This window comes from Mauremys mutica, chromosome 1 (assembly GCF_020497125.1).
Source record: "Mauremys mutica isolate MM-2020 ecotype Southern chromosome 1, ASM2049712v1, whole genome shotgun sequence".
In the NCBI taxonomy this organism is placed as follows: Eukaryota; Metazoa; Chordata; order Testudines; family Geoemydidae; genus Mauremys; species Mauremys mutica.
This window is the reverse complement of record NC_059072.1, coordinates 84863437-84883851: the sequence shown is the minus strand read 5'-3', so window position 1 is coordinate 84883851 and position 20415 is coordinate 84863437. Positions and strand designations below refer to the sequence as shown.

Below are 20415 nucleotides of genomic sequence, written 5' to 3'. Positions count from 1 at the left end.
GGTCTCCAGTAAGCAATCACATGGTATTTGGAAGTTGTCCTTTAATATAAAGGGGCTATAACAGGCACACTGAGAAGCACATACATGCAACCCAAGGCCCAGTGTTCTATTAACCACAGTACTGTGAACACTAAGCGTTCAAAAATCATCAGTCAGCCATCCCCACTCCCACCCCATCCCGACATCATGAGATTGGGTTGAAAATAATAAATGATGGGCTTTTTTTCTTTGCCTTCTGGTTTCTGAGACTGTAGGGTGCACTTGGGTTACATTTTCAAGATTTTCTTTGCAACCACAAGGGCAATAAACTTCATTTTTAAAAAACATAAAAACTGGGATTCTTGCGCAACCTCTTGTTCTAGCAGTTAGGGCATTAGGAAAAAATATGAGTGTTGTCAACACTCTAATTAAACAGTGCTTCTTTGAAAAAGAGAGGACTTACCAGCTACACTGATATTTTATGACTGAAAACGAATCTCCAATAATTGCAGATATAGATGGAAATCCCACATTTTGTCAAAAGAATGAAGGTATTTTCAGGACAGAAAAATGTTTGGGAAACTGATCTAGTGGGAAAATCTTTTCTAACAAAAGCTCTTGAGCCAAACATAGGGCCCATCCTCCAGAGAATGTGCTCCTTGTAACAGCTGTCTCCAACTTTCTACTGAATCAGAGTTCCAAGCAACAGTGTCACACGTGTCGTTACACCATATGAGTTAAATGTATTTTTCCAGCCTTCCCATCTTTCACCACATTTCTGAAATCTTATTGCTTTTCTGTGATATTGCACATAAACATATCCTCCGAACGATGCAAAGTATTTCCAGGCTACTATAACTTAAAAGGCAAAAGCCCCAACTTCTTGGGGAGTGATAAGCTCCCAGCAATGGGTTGGCTGGGGGGGGCTGGATGGAAAAAATGGGGGTAGACTTGCAGGAAGCCCCCAGGTAGATATTGAGATGATCATGGAGTTACCTGCACTGTACACTTTTATCTGCCAGGTAATTCCAAACATCTAATAATAAAGTTGCAGCCTAATTAAAATCATATCAAGTGTCTCCTGTCCTTCTTTCGGTATAGACAGGCAATTATTGTTGTTACTTCGGGTAGCTTTTAAGGTTTGAAATATATGAGTATCTTTGAAACCAAAGAGGATTGTAGGGTTTATTTGGGTTTTTTTTGTTTGTTTTTTTAATCTTACATTCAGCAAGCTGCAATGTATTCTGGCTATGATGGTATTTACCTGAAAGCAGTTTGATGTCTCTGCTGAGAAATAACTGCAAGCTGAAACTTGGCCTCAATAACAGTCTCCAATTCTACAGCAGAACAGTGAGAAATCTTCCCATCATATTCATTCTGTATGTTGGCTACAAGAGAGTTAAGCCTTTCTTCAGTTTCTGTCAATAAAATCCCCTAAGAGAAGAACATCACAACATCATGTAATTTCAGGAAATAATACAAATAATAGAAAGTTGCTTAAAAAGTTCTCTGTTATTGTCCAGGACTTCCCATACTTTGAAATAGGCCAACATGAATACAAGGCACTATTTCTGTAAGCAAGATTATTATTTTAATTTGGTTTTAAACTCGAAGAACAGGAAGTAGCACTGCATACTAAACTGGTAATATTGTAATTTATGACTCTAAGCACAGTACACAAGAAGATATAGTACTGTGTATCTTAATAAAATACAACTAGAAATAATTCAATTAAACATTTTTCATTACTATCTTTATATCATAGTTACAGTTCAGGATTCAGTAATTTTCAACTGTAAATAAAATAATAAAAGAGCATTTGTTCATATCGAAAGAAACCTATTATTTTCTAAATATAACCTCATTATAATTAATGAGTACAGTATATATACTGAAAGCCCCTGAGTAGTTTGCAGGCCCTCAGATTCACATTAAGTAAAGCTGCAGGAGACCTTGGAAAAACCAGATCAGAAAGAAATTTCACTTTAAACTAAAACTTGTCAACCTCAGGACTCAAGGAAGAGTTTAGTTAAAAGTCATAGGAACATGTCATGCCATCCGTTTTTAAGCAGAACTCCACAATGACCTCAAAAGGTTTCTCTTAAAAATCCATGATATGATAGGGCTCAAAGGAAACATCAGAAGTGTCAAACCTATATTATGCCTCTCAAGTGATTTGCAGTCTTTAAAAGAAAAGCACTCTTCCAACTTGTTTAAAAATTATATGTGGCATGTTTTCAAGTATGGAGCAGCATAGTATTACTTTCCAGTTGCCAACTAAGCAACATAGGAATTGCCCTACTGAATTAGACCCAAAGTTCATCTGGACCATTAGTCTGTCTCTGATAGTGGCCAGTCGTGTCAGAGGTAGGTGTAAGAACCCTGCAGTGAGCAAATGAGGGATAATTTGCCCTCCCACCTCTGAATGGTTAGAGATTGGGATAAACCATGATCATGAGGCTTAATATCTAAGATAAGCAATAAACAATTAGATAAGGTAATAAGCAATAGCCTGATTTCCAGGGTAAAGGGTCATGGGTAGAGGATGATTAATTTGCAAGGAGAGAACAGTCGACTGACACTAGAATGACTACTCGCTCTCAAAAAGAACAGGAGTACTTGTGGCACCTTAGAGACTAACAAATTTATTTCAGCATGAGCTTTCGTGAGCTACAGCTCACTTCTTCGGATGCACAGAATGGAACACAGAGACAGGAGATATTTATACATACAGAGAACATGAAAAGGTGGAAGTATGCATACTAACAGGAAGAGTCTAATCAATTGAGATGAGCTATCATCAGCAGGAGAAAAAAAACCTTTTGAAGTGATAATTAAGATGACTCATAGAAGGTGTGAAGAGAACTTAACATAGGGAAATAGAGTCAATTAGTGTAATGACCCAACCATTCCCAGTCTCTGTTTAAGCCTGAGTTAATTGTATCTAATTTGCATATTAATTCAAGTTCAGCAGTCTCTCTTTGGAGTCTGTTTTTGAAGTTTTTTTGTTGCAAAATTGTCACCTTCAAGTCTGTCACTGAGTGGTTAGAATAAATGGACACAAATCTGACAACAAGAATCATAACATTCAAAAACCAGTGGGAGAACACTTCAACCTCTCTAACCACTCAGTGACAGACTTGAAGGTGGCAATTTTGCAGCACCCTCCAACACCCCAAACCGCTCATCCCCAGCCCCACCCCAGAGTCTGCACCCCCAGCCAGAGCCCTCACACACATCCTGCAAGCCCCCTCTAACACTCTGAACCCCTCAGACCTCTCCTGTACCCCAAATACCTCATCCCTGGCCCCACATGAGAGCCCACATCCCCAGCCAGAGCCCTCACCCCCCACCCAACTGCCTGCCCTAGCCCGGAGCCCCCTCCTGCATCCTGAACCCCTCATTTCTGGTCCCATCCCAGAATCCGCACCTCCAGCCCAGAGCCCATACCTCCCCCCACACCCCAACCCCCCTGTCTCAGCCCAGAGCCCCTCCCATACTCCAAACCCCTTGGTCCCAGCCTGGAGCACCCTCCTACCCCCCAAGCCCCTCATCCCCAGCCCCATCCCAGAGTCTGTACCCTCAGCCAGAGCTATCACCCCACATCATGCCCCAACCCCCTGCCTCAGCCCGGAGCCCACTCCCATACTCCGAACCCCTCGGACCTACCCCCCAGCCCAGAGCCTCCTCCTGCACCCCAAACCCCTCATCCTGGGCCCCACCCCAGAGCCTGCACCCTCAGCCAGAACCCTCACCACCTCCTATACCCAAGCCCCCTGAGCCAGCCTGGTGAAAATGAGCATGTGAGTGAGGGTGAGGAGAGCGAGTGACGGGTAGGGATGGAGTGAGCAGGGGTGGGGCCTTGGAGAAGGGGTGGGGCATGGGCTTGGCCTTGGAAGAGGCGTGGGGCAGGGGTGGGGCAAGGGTGTTCGGTTTTGTGTGAGTACAAAGTTAGCAACTCTAGTGGGAGCAGAAGCCCAGAGCCCAGGCTGCCCCAGCTGTAGCCGCTGGAAGGGAAATCCCCCAGCCTGGCAAGAGCCACTCCAGGAGGAAGCCCCGAGCTTGGTGCCTGGTGCTGAGGCAGAAGCCGCCGGGGGTGTGGGGTGTGGAATGGAAACCTGGAGCCCAGCTCATGGTCTGCTGCTCCATGGAAGTAAGGGTGTACCACCCTCATTTCTGCACTGCCTCTGTAGGTGGGTCTGATCTCCCCACCAACAGCGGCCGTGCAGAGAAGGACAATTCCTGTCCCTCCCCAGCACAGCCGGAATAGCAGCGAGGAGCCATGGGCTCCCAGCAGCAGGAGAGATCAGATTTCATGGGGGAGTGCTGATTTCACAGTCTATGACATGTTTTTCATGGCCATGAAATTGGAAGGACCCTACCTATAGCCACTAACTGCTTGGGTCACATTAGAACCAGTGACCTAGAAAGTAGATACTCTTTAACTCATTTCCAGTTCCCTACATCATCTAGTCCCCACAGTATTATTTCTGCTATGTAGGAAATATATCATTTGATGAACAGTGAACTGTTTCCTAAGTTTAGTTTCCTAAACAACAAAATTACCTTTAGCATAGCCATATTTAATTCGTCTTTGCATCTGACCAGTTGCATAATAATGCTGCTTTGTTCCTGGTGTCTTGTAACTTCTGCATTAACTGGCAAATAAAAAATTTTAAAAGCAAAGGATAGCAATTAAATTCCAAGAAAGACTTCAAGTTACAAAGGAGCAGAGTTGACCAAATAATTCCCAATAATTTGAAGAATTTATCTTATTTTTCTATTCACTTAATATTCATGATTTTTCTCAAACATATTTCTTATTTACACTTGTTCTACCATCCTGCCAAACTTTTTACACTTCACACATCTCAGTTGCAGCTACAGGGCTCTCCGTTTAGAGATTGGGGGATTATTTTTGGGGGGAAGAGGGAGAATGTGGAAAAGCCTCCAATCCCACCAGAGCTAGCCCCATGAAGAAAAGGCCTCAGCCTGCAGCTGCCAATGAGGAGGAATATAGCAGTTAAGCATAGTTTATATATAACAAACTAAATCCAACAATCCTTGGAACAAAAAAAACATATATTTCTCCTCATTCTGACCATTTTGTTTGTTCCCGTATCTACTTCTCTGTCATCAATATTTTACACTGTAAGATCTTTGGGACCTGGACTATCTCTTATGTTTGGAGAAGGCCCCAACATATCTTGGGAGGTTCCACAATATATATAATTAATAGTAATAAGTGAAGCATTCTGACTATAAAGGGAAAATAAGTAAGTGACCACAATGTGATCTGAAGAGTATCTTCTGGTGGGTAATTTACTACAAAGAAAATCAAAGAAAGCCAGTCATTCATCTCCCAAGATGAAAAAATAGATACTCATTTGGAAGACAGTGATCAGGAAATGTTAAAACAGTACAAAGCCCAAAAACCCATAGGATCCACCAACAATAATGTATCTATAAAAACAAGTAAGAATGAAAGGAAATTCTAAATAAAATTTAAATATGAAATTTTAACTATAAAAAATTGAAAACTTATATATTCAAACTTTCTAAAATAAAAATAAACATTTACATTTTCAGCAAGACATAATATGAATATTCTTTAAAATGCATCAGTATAATGTGTACACGTGTTAAAAATGATAGAGTTATACATGAAACAAGCTGGAGAATAAAATCAGATGATGATCAGACTTTTCCACAACAATAATAATTACTTTTTATGCTTGACTCCACGATTCTGCTTGGCTTTTTTAAGCTAGTGTTATCCATAGAATAAATTGTTTTCATCACTTTTTCAGGAATACTATTTATTGTTGCCGAAAGACAAATGATAAAATGCATTTTGGCCAAAGTTAATTTATTCATGATTTGTTGATCACACATTGAAACCACAGCTGGAGGTAGACTCCAATTAAATACATCTTCCAGTACCTACAAGCAAAGTTAATAATTCGAATTAATATGCAACTACATGCTAAACACCATATTTGAATTCAATAACAGAAATGTGTACTCCACGTCTATTAATGACATTCATGAAAATACAAATAGATATGACTCATACTAGATAATATAATATTTGTCACCATGGAGGAATGGGTGTTTTTCTTCCCTAATATAATGTCTTTCTGCCAAGTGATCGCACATGTTAGGGCCTGGCAAGTAAGTTTTCCCGCTGAAGGAGAAAGTCAGTGACAGACAGTCCAAATACTTTCTTAATTTGTTTTATTTACAAAGTATATACCTGGCCTTGAACAGAAGAAGTCACAAATAGTATACAGGTAAACCTCTATATCAGTAATAGGTAATAATTGGAGATATACCAATCTCCTAGAACTGGAAGGGACCTTGAAAGGTCATTGAGTCCAGCCCCCTGCCTTCACTAGCAGGACCAATTTTTGCCCCAGATCCCTAAGTGGCCCCCTCAAGGATTGAACTCACAACCCTGGGTTTAGCAGGCCAATGCTCAAACCACTGAGCTATCCCTCCCCCAAAATCCCAGCCAAAATCCCAACTCTGCTCCAAGTCTTGATTCTTGTTAGAGAGATTAAGGCAGGGAGCAAACTCACATTATTTGCAACCCCTCAGGAAAAAAAAACCCTGCATCACAAAACTAACAATACTTTGTACTTGCTACACAACTTTGTATTTTCCACTCTACTCTCTGTAAATGCTTCCTTAATTATTACTAATAATAATTATAACTTTTTAGCACTTCATAAATTTCGTATCAGACCTCTGAAGAGAGAAGTAAGTACTATTATCACCATTTTTTAGATAGGAAACCTGACACATACAGATGTGACTTGACCAAAGCAGAAGAATGCCCATAGAATCATGGAGGCTCCATCTTAGAACTGAGTTAATCAGTTCTGATATTTATCTCTCTTGGTATTAAAACTGAACACTGTTTTCATAGTATCCAAAAGAATGTATAACACTGTATGTAACAGCACCATCTGGTGACCCTTGCCATAACAATTTAATCAGCACTTCTGTATAATACATTAATTTTGAATATCATCAGATTTTCCAGACCAGGGTGTGACTACATGGTTTCACTGATGTCAATGGCAAAACTCCACTTACTTTACTGGGCCTAGGATTTCACCCATGCTGTTGAGAAAGGAAAACATGAAAATATATTTCTGGTACTTACACAGCCCTCCATCAGACAATCCCAATACACTTTACAAATATCCTTTAATCATTCTTCAAGAAGATTGACTTTTAATATCCTCATTTTAGATGGGTAAACTTAGAAACAGGAAGGATAAATGGTTCCCCAAGATCACACAGAAACTAAAGGCAAGACCCAACTATAGAAACCAAAAATATTGGCTCTGTGCTCTAACCAGTAGACCAAGATGGGACATGTACTTTCAAACCATTACTCAGACAAAAGTTTGAATAAATTGAGTTAACAAAAGAGACGCCGTCAATTAAAAAATCTCGCTTCTGTCTACGAACCTACTGTTGTTACAAGTGATATGTAAACTTACTGTACATTAAAGTTTACTTATTTACATAGTGCATCGACAGAACTTTGTGTAGCGTCAGTTTCACTGTTTCTCCTGCATATTCAACTGGCTGTTTCCCTCTGGCTCTTGTACACAACACTAGGGAGAGAAAATGTTAAAACTCTGGAAACTAAAAGATAAGTAAATAGCTACCATGCAACTTTCACTAAAATTAGGAATGGGCAATTCATTATGTAGTCTATGGATTCTGTGTCCTCCCATATTTTTCTATATATAGATTTCAGATATCCACCCTGCCATTAGAAAAACATATAAGACAGCACTGAAAGGAATAACAAAGCTAGAAGAGGTTCTGAATATAGTACCTTGAAGTATAAATAGAAGAATTAACTACATCAAATCTTAAAATAGAGCCACAGTGATCCTGTGGAGATTCTCCTGCTTTGGTCATGTCAAATCTCTGTCAGTTTTCTCATTTGATAAACTGGCAATAATAATACTAACTGTAATGTTATATGATTAAAATATGACCATGTATATTATTGTTGGTACCACTGTTATACAATCGCAACAAATCTTGTGCAAAGTATGTCATGTAAGGTGTCAATGGAAAAGTTATGATTTGTTGAATATGATTATCCTATGTATATGTGTAGTGGGATGGTTACTCCGCTCCTGCCCTGAAGGGCTTAAAACAGCCCTGGGAGAGGGCTGTGACAGGGGAAAGGCTGGGCTGATTGAGAAAGCAGCCACAACTGCAGTCAGCTTAATCAGGGCCCAGCTGGCCCTTATAAGAGTGCAGTGGGCCAGAAGCAGAGACAGTCTCTCTCTAGCTGTTGAGAGGGATGGGCCTGGCTGCCTGGGAGCTGAACAGAGGGCCTAGTGTGGAGCAGGGCTGGGGGAAGGCCAGAGGAGATGGGGAGCTCTGGCCTGGAAACCCCCCAGGCTGCAGGCCTTGTTAAAGGCCCAGAAGGGTACTGAGGGTTGCAGAGGGCAGCCCAGGGGTAGGCCAAGGCAGCAGGTCCAAACCCCCCTTGCCTGTGATGATTGGCTTGTAAACGGCAGTCTGTCCCAGTGAACGAGGGCTAGATGGTGACTGGCAGTAGCCTTATACTGAGGTGGAGATAGTAGTTAGGGGTTCCCCTGAGTGGGGAAACCCAGATTGGGGGTTGCTACAGTGGGGAGAACCCCTGGGTAAAGAGCACCGGGGTCCGGGAGGGACATGGGGGCCAGGGGCAGGTGAGACATCAACCGGCCTGCAGAGGGAGCTCCGAGCTGGAAAAGAGCTAATTCCCTGGACAACCAGCAGGAGACGCCGTGCCAGTGAGTCGTCGCCCCATTACAGTATGCATGTATCATATGTATCATGCATGTATTCATGAAGTTATGAATATTGACTATGTACCTGTATTTCAAATGTGTTTGCTCCTGGGTAACACCCACAAGGTGGTTTACATCCAATCTAGCCAGACCATTGTGAATGGAATATTCAAGTTGATAGCCCATCAACAAACACAATGGGCCATAGAAGAAGCTTATTCCCACCTGATGGACTTTCCTGTGGATGTTCCACTCAGAATATAGGTAATGGCCCCTGCTATGACTCATCGAAGCATGCAAGGGCATGTGACCAGCTCATGTGACTCTGGACTACATATCGTGGCTGTACTTTTCCACAACTGTGCAGAGGGCTTTGTTTGCGACAATGAAGTTCCCAACATATGGCAGAAAGTATAAAAGGCCCAGGAAACATCTCCATTTTGGCCTCTTTCCTGCTCTGATCTCTGGACTATGAACCTATACTAATGGGAGCATTCTAACCAAAGGACTGAAGACCTTCCAATCATTTGGAAGCAACCAGAGACTTAACAAGCCAGCAGTTTTTTTCATCACTGCTTCAAGCCTGATGCAAGAACTTTGTAATTATTGTATGTATTTGATTCCTTTAACCAATTTTAACTCTCTCTTCTTTTCTCTTATAAATAAACTTTTAGATATTAGATACTAAAGGACTGGTAACAGCATGATTATAGGGTAAGATCCAAGTTATATATTGACCTGGGCATGTGGCTGGTCCTTTGGAATCAGAAGAGCCCTGTGGTTGATGAAATTGGTTTTAAATAACCACTCATCATTAAGTCTAGTGCCTGGGAGTTGAAACAAGGACTGCAATACCTAAGGAGGCTGCATTTCTGACTTCTTGTTAGCCAGTGTAGTAAGACAGAAATTTACTTTTGATGCTTGTTTGGTATTTCTCATGGAAGAATAACCACCAGTTTTGCAGTGTGTCTGCCCTATTTCTTAGCATTTGTCCTGAATTTGGTATTCTCAGTTATGACCCACTGAGGCAGAGTGACACTAACCTCTATCCAAAGAGGCCTGTTGTGAAATTTAATGTTTATGAAGTGCTAAAGAGTGTTATTAACATAAAATTAATAGTATTATTATTAATAATAATAATAATAATAATAAAAGGAAACATTTACAGAGGCATATAATGGACAATACAAAGTTGTATAGAAAGCACAGAAATAGGTATATTCTCCAGGTCACATAATTCCTATTGACTCTAAGAGGTACTATGCAGGTGAAAAGTCATCCTCTGCACTAATATTTTAGTTCTATGAGACAAAGTTGTTTTCTTACCTGTAAGTTTGCGTTCAACAGGAGGGGTTTTGATGAGTTGAATTTCTGAAAAGACTGTAATTATAAATGTAACAATGAATGATGAATGAGTTGCTGATGATCTTACAAGGAACTTGGGGGAAACCCATGTAGCGGTACAGTGTCACATGCTATATTGTCATATAAGCCTCAGTTCAGAAACGGATTTAAGCATGTGTTCTAATGCAATTGACTTCAGTGTGGCTGAGCACATGTTTAAGTGCTGCTCTGAATAATGAAGGTTCCCAGACGGCCGAAGAAAATACCACTAATGGTACTGGTGTCCTCTAAGGCCCAATCTAGTGGGGGTACAATATGTTCACTCTCTTTAGGAAACAACACTGGTATCTTACTCTTGCAAGACTTTCAGCTTCTTAACCCATGAAGTGTCTTCCTATGGCATTTGTTTGAAAGAAATGCTGGCAATTTTAAATAAGATCATCTTTATGTGCGAACACTTTTCATTTAAGCAACGTTTCATATGAAACCTAAGATTACTACACATTAAAATGGGGAAAGGAAGATTTTTTTCTCCTTTATTTTAGATTATTTGTGTTTTTGACATTTTGTATATTTTCAGCTTCTTTGTAATCAGTTTTCCTTAGTCCCGATTCTGGTCTCAACAACACTGGTGGCATAGGTGCCGACTTCTGCTCCCGCCTGTGGGTGCTCGACACCCCACCCCCCCGCCTCCAGCCCCACCCTGCCCCCACCTCTGCCCTGCCCCCATTCCAACCCCTTCCCCAAAGGCCCCATCCTAACATCAGGAATCATAACATTCAAAAACCAGTAGGAGAATACTTTAACCTGTCTGGTCACTCAATAACAGACCTGAGGGTGGCAATTTTGCAACAGAAAAGCTTCAAAAACAGACTCCAATGAGAAACTGCTGAACTCAAATTGATATGCAAATTAGATACAATCAACTTAGGCTTGAATAGAGACTGGGAATGGCTGAGCCATTACAAACATTGAATCTATCTCCCCATGTAAGTATTCTCACACTTCTTATCAAACTGTCTGTACTGGGCTATCTTGATTATCACTTCAAAAGTTTTTTCTCTTACTTAATTGGCCTCTCAGAGTTGGTAAGGCAACTCCCACCTTTTCATGCTCTCTGTATGTGTATATATATCTCCTCACTATATGTTCCATTCTATGCATCCAAAGAAGTGGGCTGTAGCCCACAAAAGCTTATGCTCAAATAAATTTGTTAGTCTCTAAGGTACCAGAAGTACTCCTGTTCTTTTTACATGAAAGGAATGTTAAAGTTGCAAAATAAAATGTTTCAAGATCAAGAGATACCCAAGTACATACATCCTGAACTCTGTCCCTTTGTGCATATGCATTATAAGAAAGGGTGAAATCCTGGCATCACTGAAGTCAGTGGGAATTGTGCCATAGACTGAAATAAGGCTAGGATTTCACCTATAGCCTTAAACTACATGTTCACATACTATTTTCCTGCAAGATGCCTGCCTTACTCATTGTACAGGCTGGATGACACACAGTGAACAAGGAAGGTATTCAAAAATTATTTTTGTCTTCACTGTTCAATAAATGGTTTTCTCCCTCATTCAGTGCATGTCACCTAAACTACTTATTGCATGATGCTGGAGTACTCGTAATTTCAGGAACTAGTAATGGCTCTACTGCTTGTAAAGGTTTTGGATCTTTATAATTCTATGAAGGAGAACCAAGTAAGGGTATAAATATAATTCAAGCATGCATATTTTACCATCATTTTCCCAGTAAGTCTGTAGCCTGCAGGTACTTTCCAGGGAATTTTTTCGCCGTGATTGAGCAGACACAGTTCATAGAAAGCCTCCGCAAAAAATCCTAAATCTGTAAGTACTTTAATCTTTAAAGAAATAAGAAACTGAGATTTAGTTTTAGTGCCTTTTCTTAGTCATTCCATTTCCTTACAATACATTATATTAAAAGGGAAATTGTCAAGTAATTTTGACCCAAAGTTTGACCATTTAAAATGGACACAATTTAATGGAGAATGTTCTCTGCTAGACAGCTATCCTGTATATCTTGTACTGAATAAATGAACCCAAAAGCTGAAGATCTCCTGTAACAACAATAAAATAAACTTTCTCCAAAACTGAAAAAAATTCAATTAGGGTTCAGGTTTGCTTAGAACTTTATAGTTATAGTTCAAGTCAGTTCCTATGTTATCCAAATCAATGTACTCACCCCTCTCCATAATCCTCATAATTTCCTTGAGTTATCCAAACTCTATAATTGAACACTTTCACTTACAAGTTATGCTATTTGTAAAAATGCTCTCACACTAAGATTTAAAGAACTTTAACAGGAGTACAAATGAAGTGACAAACCTATTCCAAAGGTTATGACAATGTTCTTGATGACATTATTGGTGTTGACAGTGAGTAAGGAAGTGAATAAGGACAGCCACATTCATGTACACTCCATACTTAAAAAAAAATTAAAAAGAGCAGGAGACATCTTGACTCCAGTGCCGCACATTGGGGCTCGGCAGAGGTCCACTGAGGGACAAGGACGGAGGAGCCCGGTTCCTCATAAGTGCTCTCTCTGGATGAGTGGAGCACTGAGGGTAAAGACCTCGCTAGGGAAGCTCTCTTTTTGTGAGAGTCTCTTGGGGAGAGGTCGAGGCTCGCTTCCTGATAGTTTTGGAAGTCAGAGCCTTATCATTGCTTAGGGATCTAGGTTTATGAAACTCCCTGGAGGACATCTCTTGCTGAAGTTGGAGGGATTTCTCCATCAGAAGCATTTTCAAACAGAGATCCCTATAGTGACTTGCTCTTGACTTAAGTTGCTGCAGTGTATGCATTTCTGGGAGATCTGAGTTTCTCCCAGACAGCGGATGCAGGATGTGTGGCCGTCAGAGACCGGCACTGGTTCACGGCAGGAGTCACACTTTTAAACCCCGTTGAGCCCAGCATGACTTCAGTAAGCCTCTTCCCCCCCTTCCCGATAGATGAGGGTGGGAGTTAATTGAAGTGGTAAACCATGGAGCTATTTGTAAACAGAGAACTAAGTAAAGAATTTTTTTTTATTGAAGAAAAACCTCTAAGAGGAACTAACAAAACTATGTAACTAAGTATAGACTAATAAGAAGTTCCTATGTAACTTTTTTTTTCCCAGAAAGTATCAAGGAGAGCACTGCCAGAAAGTATCAAGGAGAGCTCGGTCTGCAGCAAGGATGGTTGAGAAGGAACTGAGGGGACGGTCGGGGGTGCGCGCGCTACAGGAGACACCAACGGCTTCACAAGACTGCTCCTGTGCGTGCCCTTCCCCCAACCGAGTACTGCTGCAAAAAATCTCCGATCTCTGGTGCAGGGATGCACCGACACCTAGAGTGGAGCACATACAGGGACACCACTCAAAGAATTAATGTTTGCCAAAGAAAAAGGCCAGACTCAGAAGGCAATATGTTATGTTCATATTTTTTACTATTGTAGGAGTCTTGATTAGTAAAGACAATAAAAAATAATAGTGATTTCAATCACAAAGGACTCTCATTCCATCAAGATGCTCATCGAGAGAAGAAATATTGAACAAGAACTCAAGTATAAAGTATTTCTTTTACAGTTCATGGCACAATGTTATATACCAAGCAACAGTAAATCAATTACATTTAGTAATAAAGTTAAATGAAAAGTTTATTAAAAATGTAATATGTTGTAGCAGCTAGAAAGTTTATTACATTACCTTGAGGATTCTTCCTTCAATACATTTAACCGGGTCCCGACAAACTTCAGAAACAAAGTATTGGTACAACGTAAACAGTGGCAAAACCTGCAGAAAAAAATGTTAGGCGGTCTAGACATAAAAGCCAGAAAGTCTGCCAATACAAAAATACAGTACTGCAAAGTCTGTACATTAAAGAAAACACATGAAAGTAGCCTAATTTATAGTGCTAGTACTTCCATTGCCATCCTTCTGCTTCTCTTGTGTTCTATGACGAATGGATACTTTACAAAATTCTGTAAATGGCTAAAGCCAATCCTACTATTCTTAAGAGCACTGTCTTTCATCTGATCAATACAACAGAATTTAAAGTTTCCTCAAAATTGTCCTCTTAGCTCAGGGGTGTTTGATGTACCATAAGAGAGTACATCTACTTGAAAGAATTTAGTACACAGGGTTGCTCAAAGAGTCTACACTCTGATGCCAAAAATTTTCTAAAGCAATAACTAAAAGGATAAAAATATACCTATGACATTATAAAATATTAAATACCTAGTCAAATATAATAATTTTCTAATTTAAACTATTTAGATTAGAATACAAATTGAATCCTGACAAGGCTCAGTTGAGTTGGACCTGCTTATCCAACAGTGAATGTGTCTCTTGATCTAAATTATTTTTATTAGACAAAGTTAATAAAAGGTAAATGCTTGATCCTATAATCTTTACGTATGTGATTAATATTTAACTATCCAAACAGACCCATTAATTTCAATTCAACTGCTGATCTAAGGGTAACTCTCACAAAAAAGTATAATGTACTAGGACCCAGTCCTTCAATAATAAATAAACTTTGTTTGCTATTTTACAGATTAAAATATACTCGGGTTAAAAATCATATTTGGATTAACATTGAAAGAATTTTTGTAATATGCTTTACTGTTCTCCACTCATACTGTTTGTTTTCTTTTTAATTTTCTTTCAGTGTAGACAACGAAAACAAACTAGGCAGTGTTACTTTGGTTTATAGTTATTTTCTTGTCAATGTCACTGTACGGTTCTCATGAACTAGTTTAATAGTGCTGTGTCTGTATTACAGAGTCCTCAAGGGAATCTTATTTTGTTCTTAAAATGTTTTCTCTGCAAATTTAAAATATTTCTAAAAAAATATATTCTGTAAAATATTATTTTATCAAACCAAAATCTGGAGCCAAATTTGACCTCACTTTAAGTGTGTTTTAATGGTGTCGATTGTCCAAAACAGTCCCACAACTGATTACACTGTACAATGTAGGTGGTAATGTAGCTCTTGCCCTGCTGGTACTGCTGTTGCAGTGCCTCTGATCTATGGCTGATTAGCTACTCTACCTGATACAGGAGCAATGTGTCTATAAATGTCCATAAAGAGGTGTGTGAAGTACTTCTTCAACTAGCAATCTGCTCTCTGAGACAGATAAGCAGGTGAGAGTGTGTGTTTCATTAAAGTAGGAGAGAAAGAAGCAATCTGTATAGAATAAAAATTAACCTGGAGGCTAGGAGGGGACAAAATTAGAGTGGAAAATGGGAAGGAACTTGGTGGAAGGCAGGGGTACAGACCAGAGTCTTGCAGCAGGACCTGCTGCCATAACAGTGGAAGAAGGTAAAATGTACTTTGTTGCGGATGCGATTGGTGGACGAAAAGAAAAGAGACTGTGGCAAAATAAAGCAAGTTTTTCTTTTTTTGTTAAATAAAGGTTTCAATACTTAAGCGAGGGATAGAAAGAAATTTGCTGTCTATTATAACAGGAGTTAAAGTATTTCTTACATAGTTTAAACAAGATTTGTTTTATTCTTTTAGTGATAAAAATTGTGTCTGAATTCCATTTGTATCTATATTAAGCAACTTTAAAAAAATAGCATAGGAGAATCTGATTCTCTTGCAGGATTTGTGGGTTCTAAGGTTTTTGTCAGGAGGAATGGAATAAAAATGCAAGAAACAATGTGGGAGCAGCTGGGAGTGGGTATTGCAGGGCACGACAGAAGCAGAAGTAAAGAAACAGTCCCACGCAGGGCTCTAGTAAAGATAATCAATAAGGGAGGGAAGTAGTGAAGACAGATCTTTAAGAGAAGGAAGAGAAAATGGGAGTGGGGAAAACAAAACTACAGTAACTTACTTACTGAATCTATAATTAAAGTTCTCTAATGTGCTTTGAATATATTGCATTTACACTCACTCTTGGAGTACAGCGGCTTTTGAAATCACATATATTATGTGTTTTCCTCCAGAGTGCTTAGGAACAGTAGACACACAATGCATTTTCAGCTTCATGTCATGTACAAGTGCCCTATCTATGCTAACAAATTGTAATCCACTGACAACCTGGACACACCATGAGCGGTAGAAAAGCCAGCAGCTGCATCTACTTAGGAGGACACAACATAAGCACAGTAGTTGTTTAGCTCTGCAGCCAATTCCATTTGTAAACTGGATAAAATCCTAGTTTATCCCTGCATCTGGCTTCATGTGAGAAGCACTTCTATGCCTGAGCTTAGCTCTACTCATTGACTAGTACTGACACTTTCAAGGAGGGAGGAAATAAATGAGACAGAGAGAGAGACCATTACAATATTCCATCAACACTTCTTTTAACATCATGGCATGAAATAATACATCAGTATTGCTGACCTTACACACCCAAAATGTACAGACCCTAAGGCAGTCATTCTCAAACTTATTTGATCATGCCCCCCTTCTTTCTGTCTGTAGTAGTTTATGCACTCCCAGGCCCAGGCACCCAGCCAGCAGCCGTCACTCTCTGGCCACACAGCTCTGAAGGCAAAGCAGAGAGCGGTGGCTGCTGCCGAGGTGTCCACCTCTGAAAGCAGCACCACCGCCGCAGCATAGCAGAAATATGATGAGTGGCATGGTATGGTATTGCCACTCTTACTTCTCTGCTGCTGCTGGTGGCTCTGCCTTCAGAGCTGGGCGCTTGGCCAGCAGCCGCCAGTCTTTAGCTGCCCAGCTCTCAATTTGTGCAGAAAACTTTTTTCCCCTAAAGCTTCTCACGGCCCGTCCCCCCCAAATACATTCCATGATGCCCCGAGGGGCACCCTGCTTCCTGGGGCATACACACACCCTGGTTTGAGAATCTCTGCCCTAAGGGATTAAAAAATGCAGAACTCTGTGCCATGACCCTGTTGCAACAGCCCCCAGACCATCAGCCAACAAAGATAACAAGGGCTCTCTCCAAAACATGCAAGGTACCCACAACAGATTAAGCATAATAATTTTCTATTAAATATGATGACTTACAGTTCATTCATATATGTTTTTGAATAGTACTTACTATTAGATTTTGCTTTGCACAATGCAATTCAAATATAAGGAAACTCAGACTTGCAACTACAGTGGAGACATCAGCTCTGTAGCGATCAGAGAACAAATCAATGCCAGGAATAAGCTTGTGTATTTCATATTGTGCAAAGTCACAATCAGCTGTGGGATGTGGAATAGAGACTTTAAACAGTGTCTGAAAATAATAAAAATGACATATTTGTAAGTATATATGCAGCTGTGAAGCATAAAAAAGGAGGAACAATTCCCAAAACTCAAAATGAAATTCAGTCAACTTCTATATTTCACCTGGCTTCAAATGAAACCATGCACATTTGTAGAGGAATGATTAATGTTTTCATGTCTGAACCTTGATAGAGTAAGAGATCCAGCTGTAGATGGATAGAAGAGAGCATCAGATGACACTGAGCAAAGCACAGAAGCAGATCTAGGTCCAGGAAAGCCACAAAGAATGTCTGTCTGTCTGGACAAGTAAATTATATTCAAGGTAAATTAAATTCAAAATTACTGCTAATTTGCTTCCAGTGGCTTTCTCTGTGTTCTTCTTGTCTCATCACTTGCTCTGACAGGCAGGATGACTATCATCATCCTCAAGTATTTCCTGCTCTCTAATTCTCTCCTCTCCGCCTTCAGAATTTTCTGGGAACCTATGCAGTCCCCAGGGGCGGCTCTACAAATTTGGCCGCCCCAAGCAGTCATGCCCGGGAGGCGCCCCCGAGCCGCGGGAGCAGCAGACCTCCCGCGGGCATGACGGCGGAGGGTCCGCTGGTCGCGTGGCTCGGCTGGACCTCCCGCAGCTGCGGGCGGTTCGCTGGTTCGGCGGCTCCGGTTGAGCTGCCGCAGGCATGCCTGCGGGAGGTCGAGCCGAGCCGCGGGACCAGCGAACCGTCCACAGTCATGCCTGCGGGAGGTCCACTGGAGCCGCGGGACGAGCGCCCCCTCCGCAGTCATGCCTGCGGCAGGTCCGCTGCTCCCGGGGCTCCGGTGGACCTCCCGCAGGCATGACTGTGGCAGGTCCGCCGGCCCAGCCTGCCGCCCCCCCCGGGAAAGGGCCGCCCCAGGCGGGTGCTTGCCCCGCTGGGCTCTGGAGCCGGCCCTGGCAGTCCCTGAGCAGATTTATAACAACCAGTTGCGTGGCAAAGGGAAAGATGCTAGTAGTCTTAGTAATTTGTTGACTCAGGACTGGGAAGGAAGTCTGCAATAAACAAACACACACATATACACATACACACACATCCATCCCAATAAACAAAATTACCGCAAAAGAAGCCTCAGCAAATATTCCACTTCCTGCTAAGAAACTTTCCTAATGGGGTTTAGGGCTCAGCTCTCCAAGTCAGAGCTCATCCAAACAAGACTTTAGAAAGAGTGGAAGAAATATAATAGTAAATCTCCAGAGAGCCTCTTGAAAATGTGTCAGGTAACCCCTGGAGAGAACCCTAGAGAGTGGGAACATCCTGGATAGTGATGGCCATCATCCTGCCTGCTAGCATCTTTGCTATCCTAGACCAAGCCACAGAATAGTACTGTTTATGACACATGGACAGTAAGTTAAATAGGGAAAATGTGTTTTCTTTGCATTCTTTACTAAAGTTGATCCATCTTAAATGGATTTTAAGGGGCTAAATTTGTAGAAGGGCGAGTATTGTACAAGATAGAAATGTTGCCTCTGAAATTGAAAATTCCTCCTATACAGAGTCTATGACATCACAATTAGCACTTATTGCCTAGAGACTTGCCATGTCTACACTACCACTTACATCAGCAAAAGCTATGTCGCTCAGGGATGTGAAAAAACACACCCCTGAGCGACATACGTTTCACCATTCTGGCCACTCTGGATGTGGAAGCCCTCTACACTAACATTCCACACAAAGATGGACTACAAGCCATCAGGAACAGTATCCCCGATAATATCACGGCTAACCTGGTGGCTGAACTTTGTGATTTTGTCCTCACCCACAACTATTTCACATTTGGGGACAATATATATCTTCAAGTCAGTGGCACTGCTATGGGTACCCGCATGGCCCCTCAGTATGCCAACATCTTTATGGCTGACTTAGAACAACGCTTCCTTAACTCTCGTTCCCTAACGCCCCTACTCTACTTGCGCTACATTGATGACATCTTCATCATCTGAACTCATGGAAAAGAAGCCCTCGAGGAATTCCACCGTGATTTTAACAATTTCCATCCCACCATCAACCTCAGCCTAGACCAATCCACACAAGCGGTCCATTTCCTAGACACTACTGTGCTAATAAACGATGGTCACATAAATACCACCCTATACCGGAAACCCACTGACCGCTATACTTACTTACATGCCTCCAGCTTCCATCCCGGACACACCACACGATCCATTGTCTACAGCCAAGCTCTAAGATACAACCACATTTGCTCCAATCCCTCAGACAGAGATAAACACCTACAAGATCTCTATCAAGCATTCTTAAACCTACAATACCCACCTGCTGAAGTGAAAAAACAGATTGACAGAGCCAGAAGAGTACCCAGAAGCCACCTACTACAGGACAGGCCTAAAAAAGAAAATAACAGAACACCACTAGCCATCACCTACAGCCCCCAACTAAAACCTCTCCAGCGCATCATCAAAGATTTACAACCTATCCTTAAAGATGATCCCTCACTCTCACAGATCTTGGGAGACAGGCCAGTCCTCGCTTATAGATAGCCTCCCAACCTGAAGCAAATACTCACCAGCAACCGCACACCATACAACATAAACACTAACCCAGGAACCTATCCTTGCAACAAAGCCCAATGCCAGCTCTGTCCACATATCCATTCAAGTGTCACCATCATAGGACCTAATCACATCAGACACACCATCAGGGGCTCGTACACCTGCACATCTACCAACGTGATATATGCCATCATGTGCCAGCAATGCCCCTCTGCCATGTACATTGGCCAAACCGGACAGTCTCTACGCAAAAGAATAAATGGACACAAATCTGACATCAGGAATCATAACATTCAAAAACCAGTGGGAGAACACTTCAACCTCTCTAACCACTCAGTGACAGACTTGAAGGTGGCAATTTTGCAACAAAAAAACTTCAAAAACAGACTCCAAAGAGAAACTGCTGAACTTGAATTAATATGCAAACTAGATACTATTAACTGTGGCCTAAACAAAGACTGGGAATGGTTGGGTCATTACACCAATTGAATCTATTTCCCTATGTTAAGTTCTCCTCACACCTTCTATGGGCCATCTTAATTATCACTTCAAAA

The 20415-nt window shown here is 41.2% G+C and overlaps 1 protein-coding gene across 2 annotated transcripts in view; it reads right to left on the bottom strand.

The window, feature by feature from the left end:
- The window catches only part of CFAP54 (cilia and flagella associated protein 54), a 220844-nt gene that overhangs the window by 60882 nt on the left and 139547 nt on the right, over nucleotides 1-20415 (bottom strand). For both annotated transcript variants that reach the window (XM_045000813.1, XM_045000816.1), the window contains exons 46-52: nucleotides 17144-17326; nucleotides 13839-13925; nucleotides 11875-11997; nucleotides 10119-10172; nucleotides 5706-5922; nucleotides 4546-4637; nucleotides 1244-1413 (exon numbers count right to left, since the gene is read on the bottom strand). In XM_045000813.1, the coding sequence (XP_044856748.1) occupies nucleotides 1244-1413; nucleotides 4546-4637; nucleotides 5706-5922; nucleotides 10119-10172; nucleotides 11875-11997; nucleotides 13839-13925; nucleotides 17144-17326 (926 nt within the window). The remainder of the gene's footprint in view (nucleotides 1-1243; nucleotides 1414-4545; nucleotides 4638-5705; nucleotides 5923-10118; nucleotides 10173-11874; nucleotides 11998-13838; nucleotides 13926-17143; nucleotides 17327-20415) is intronic.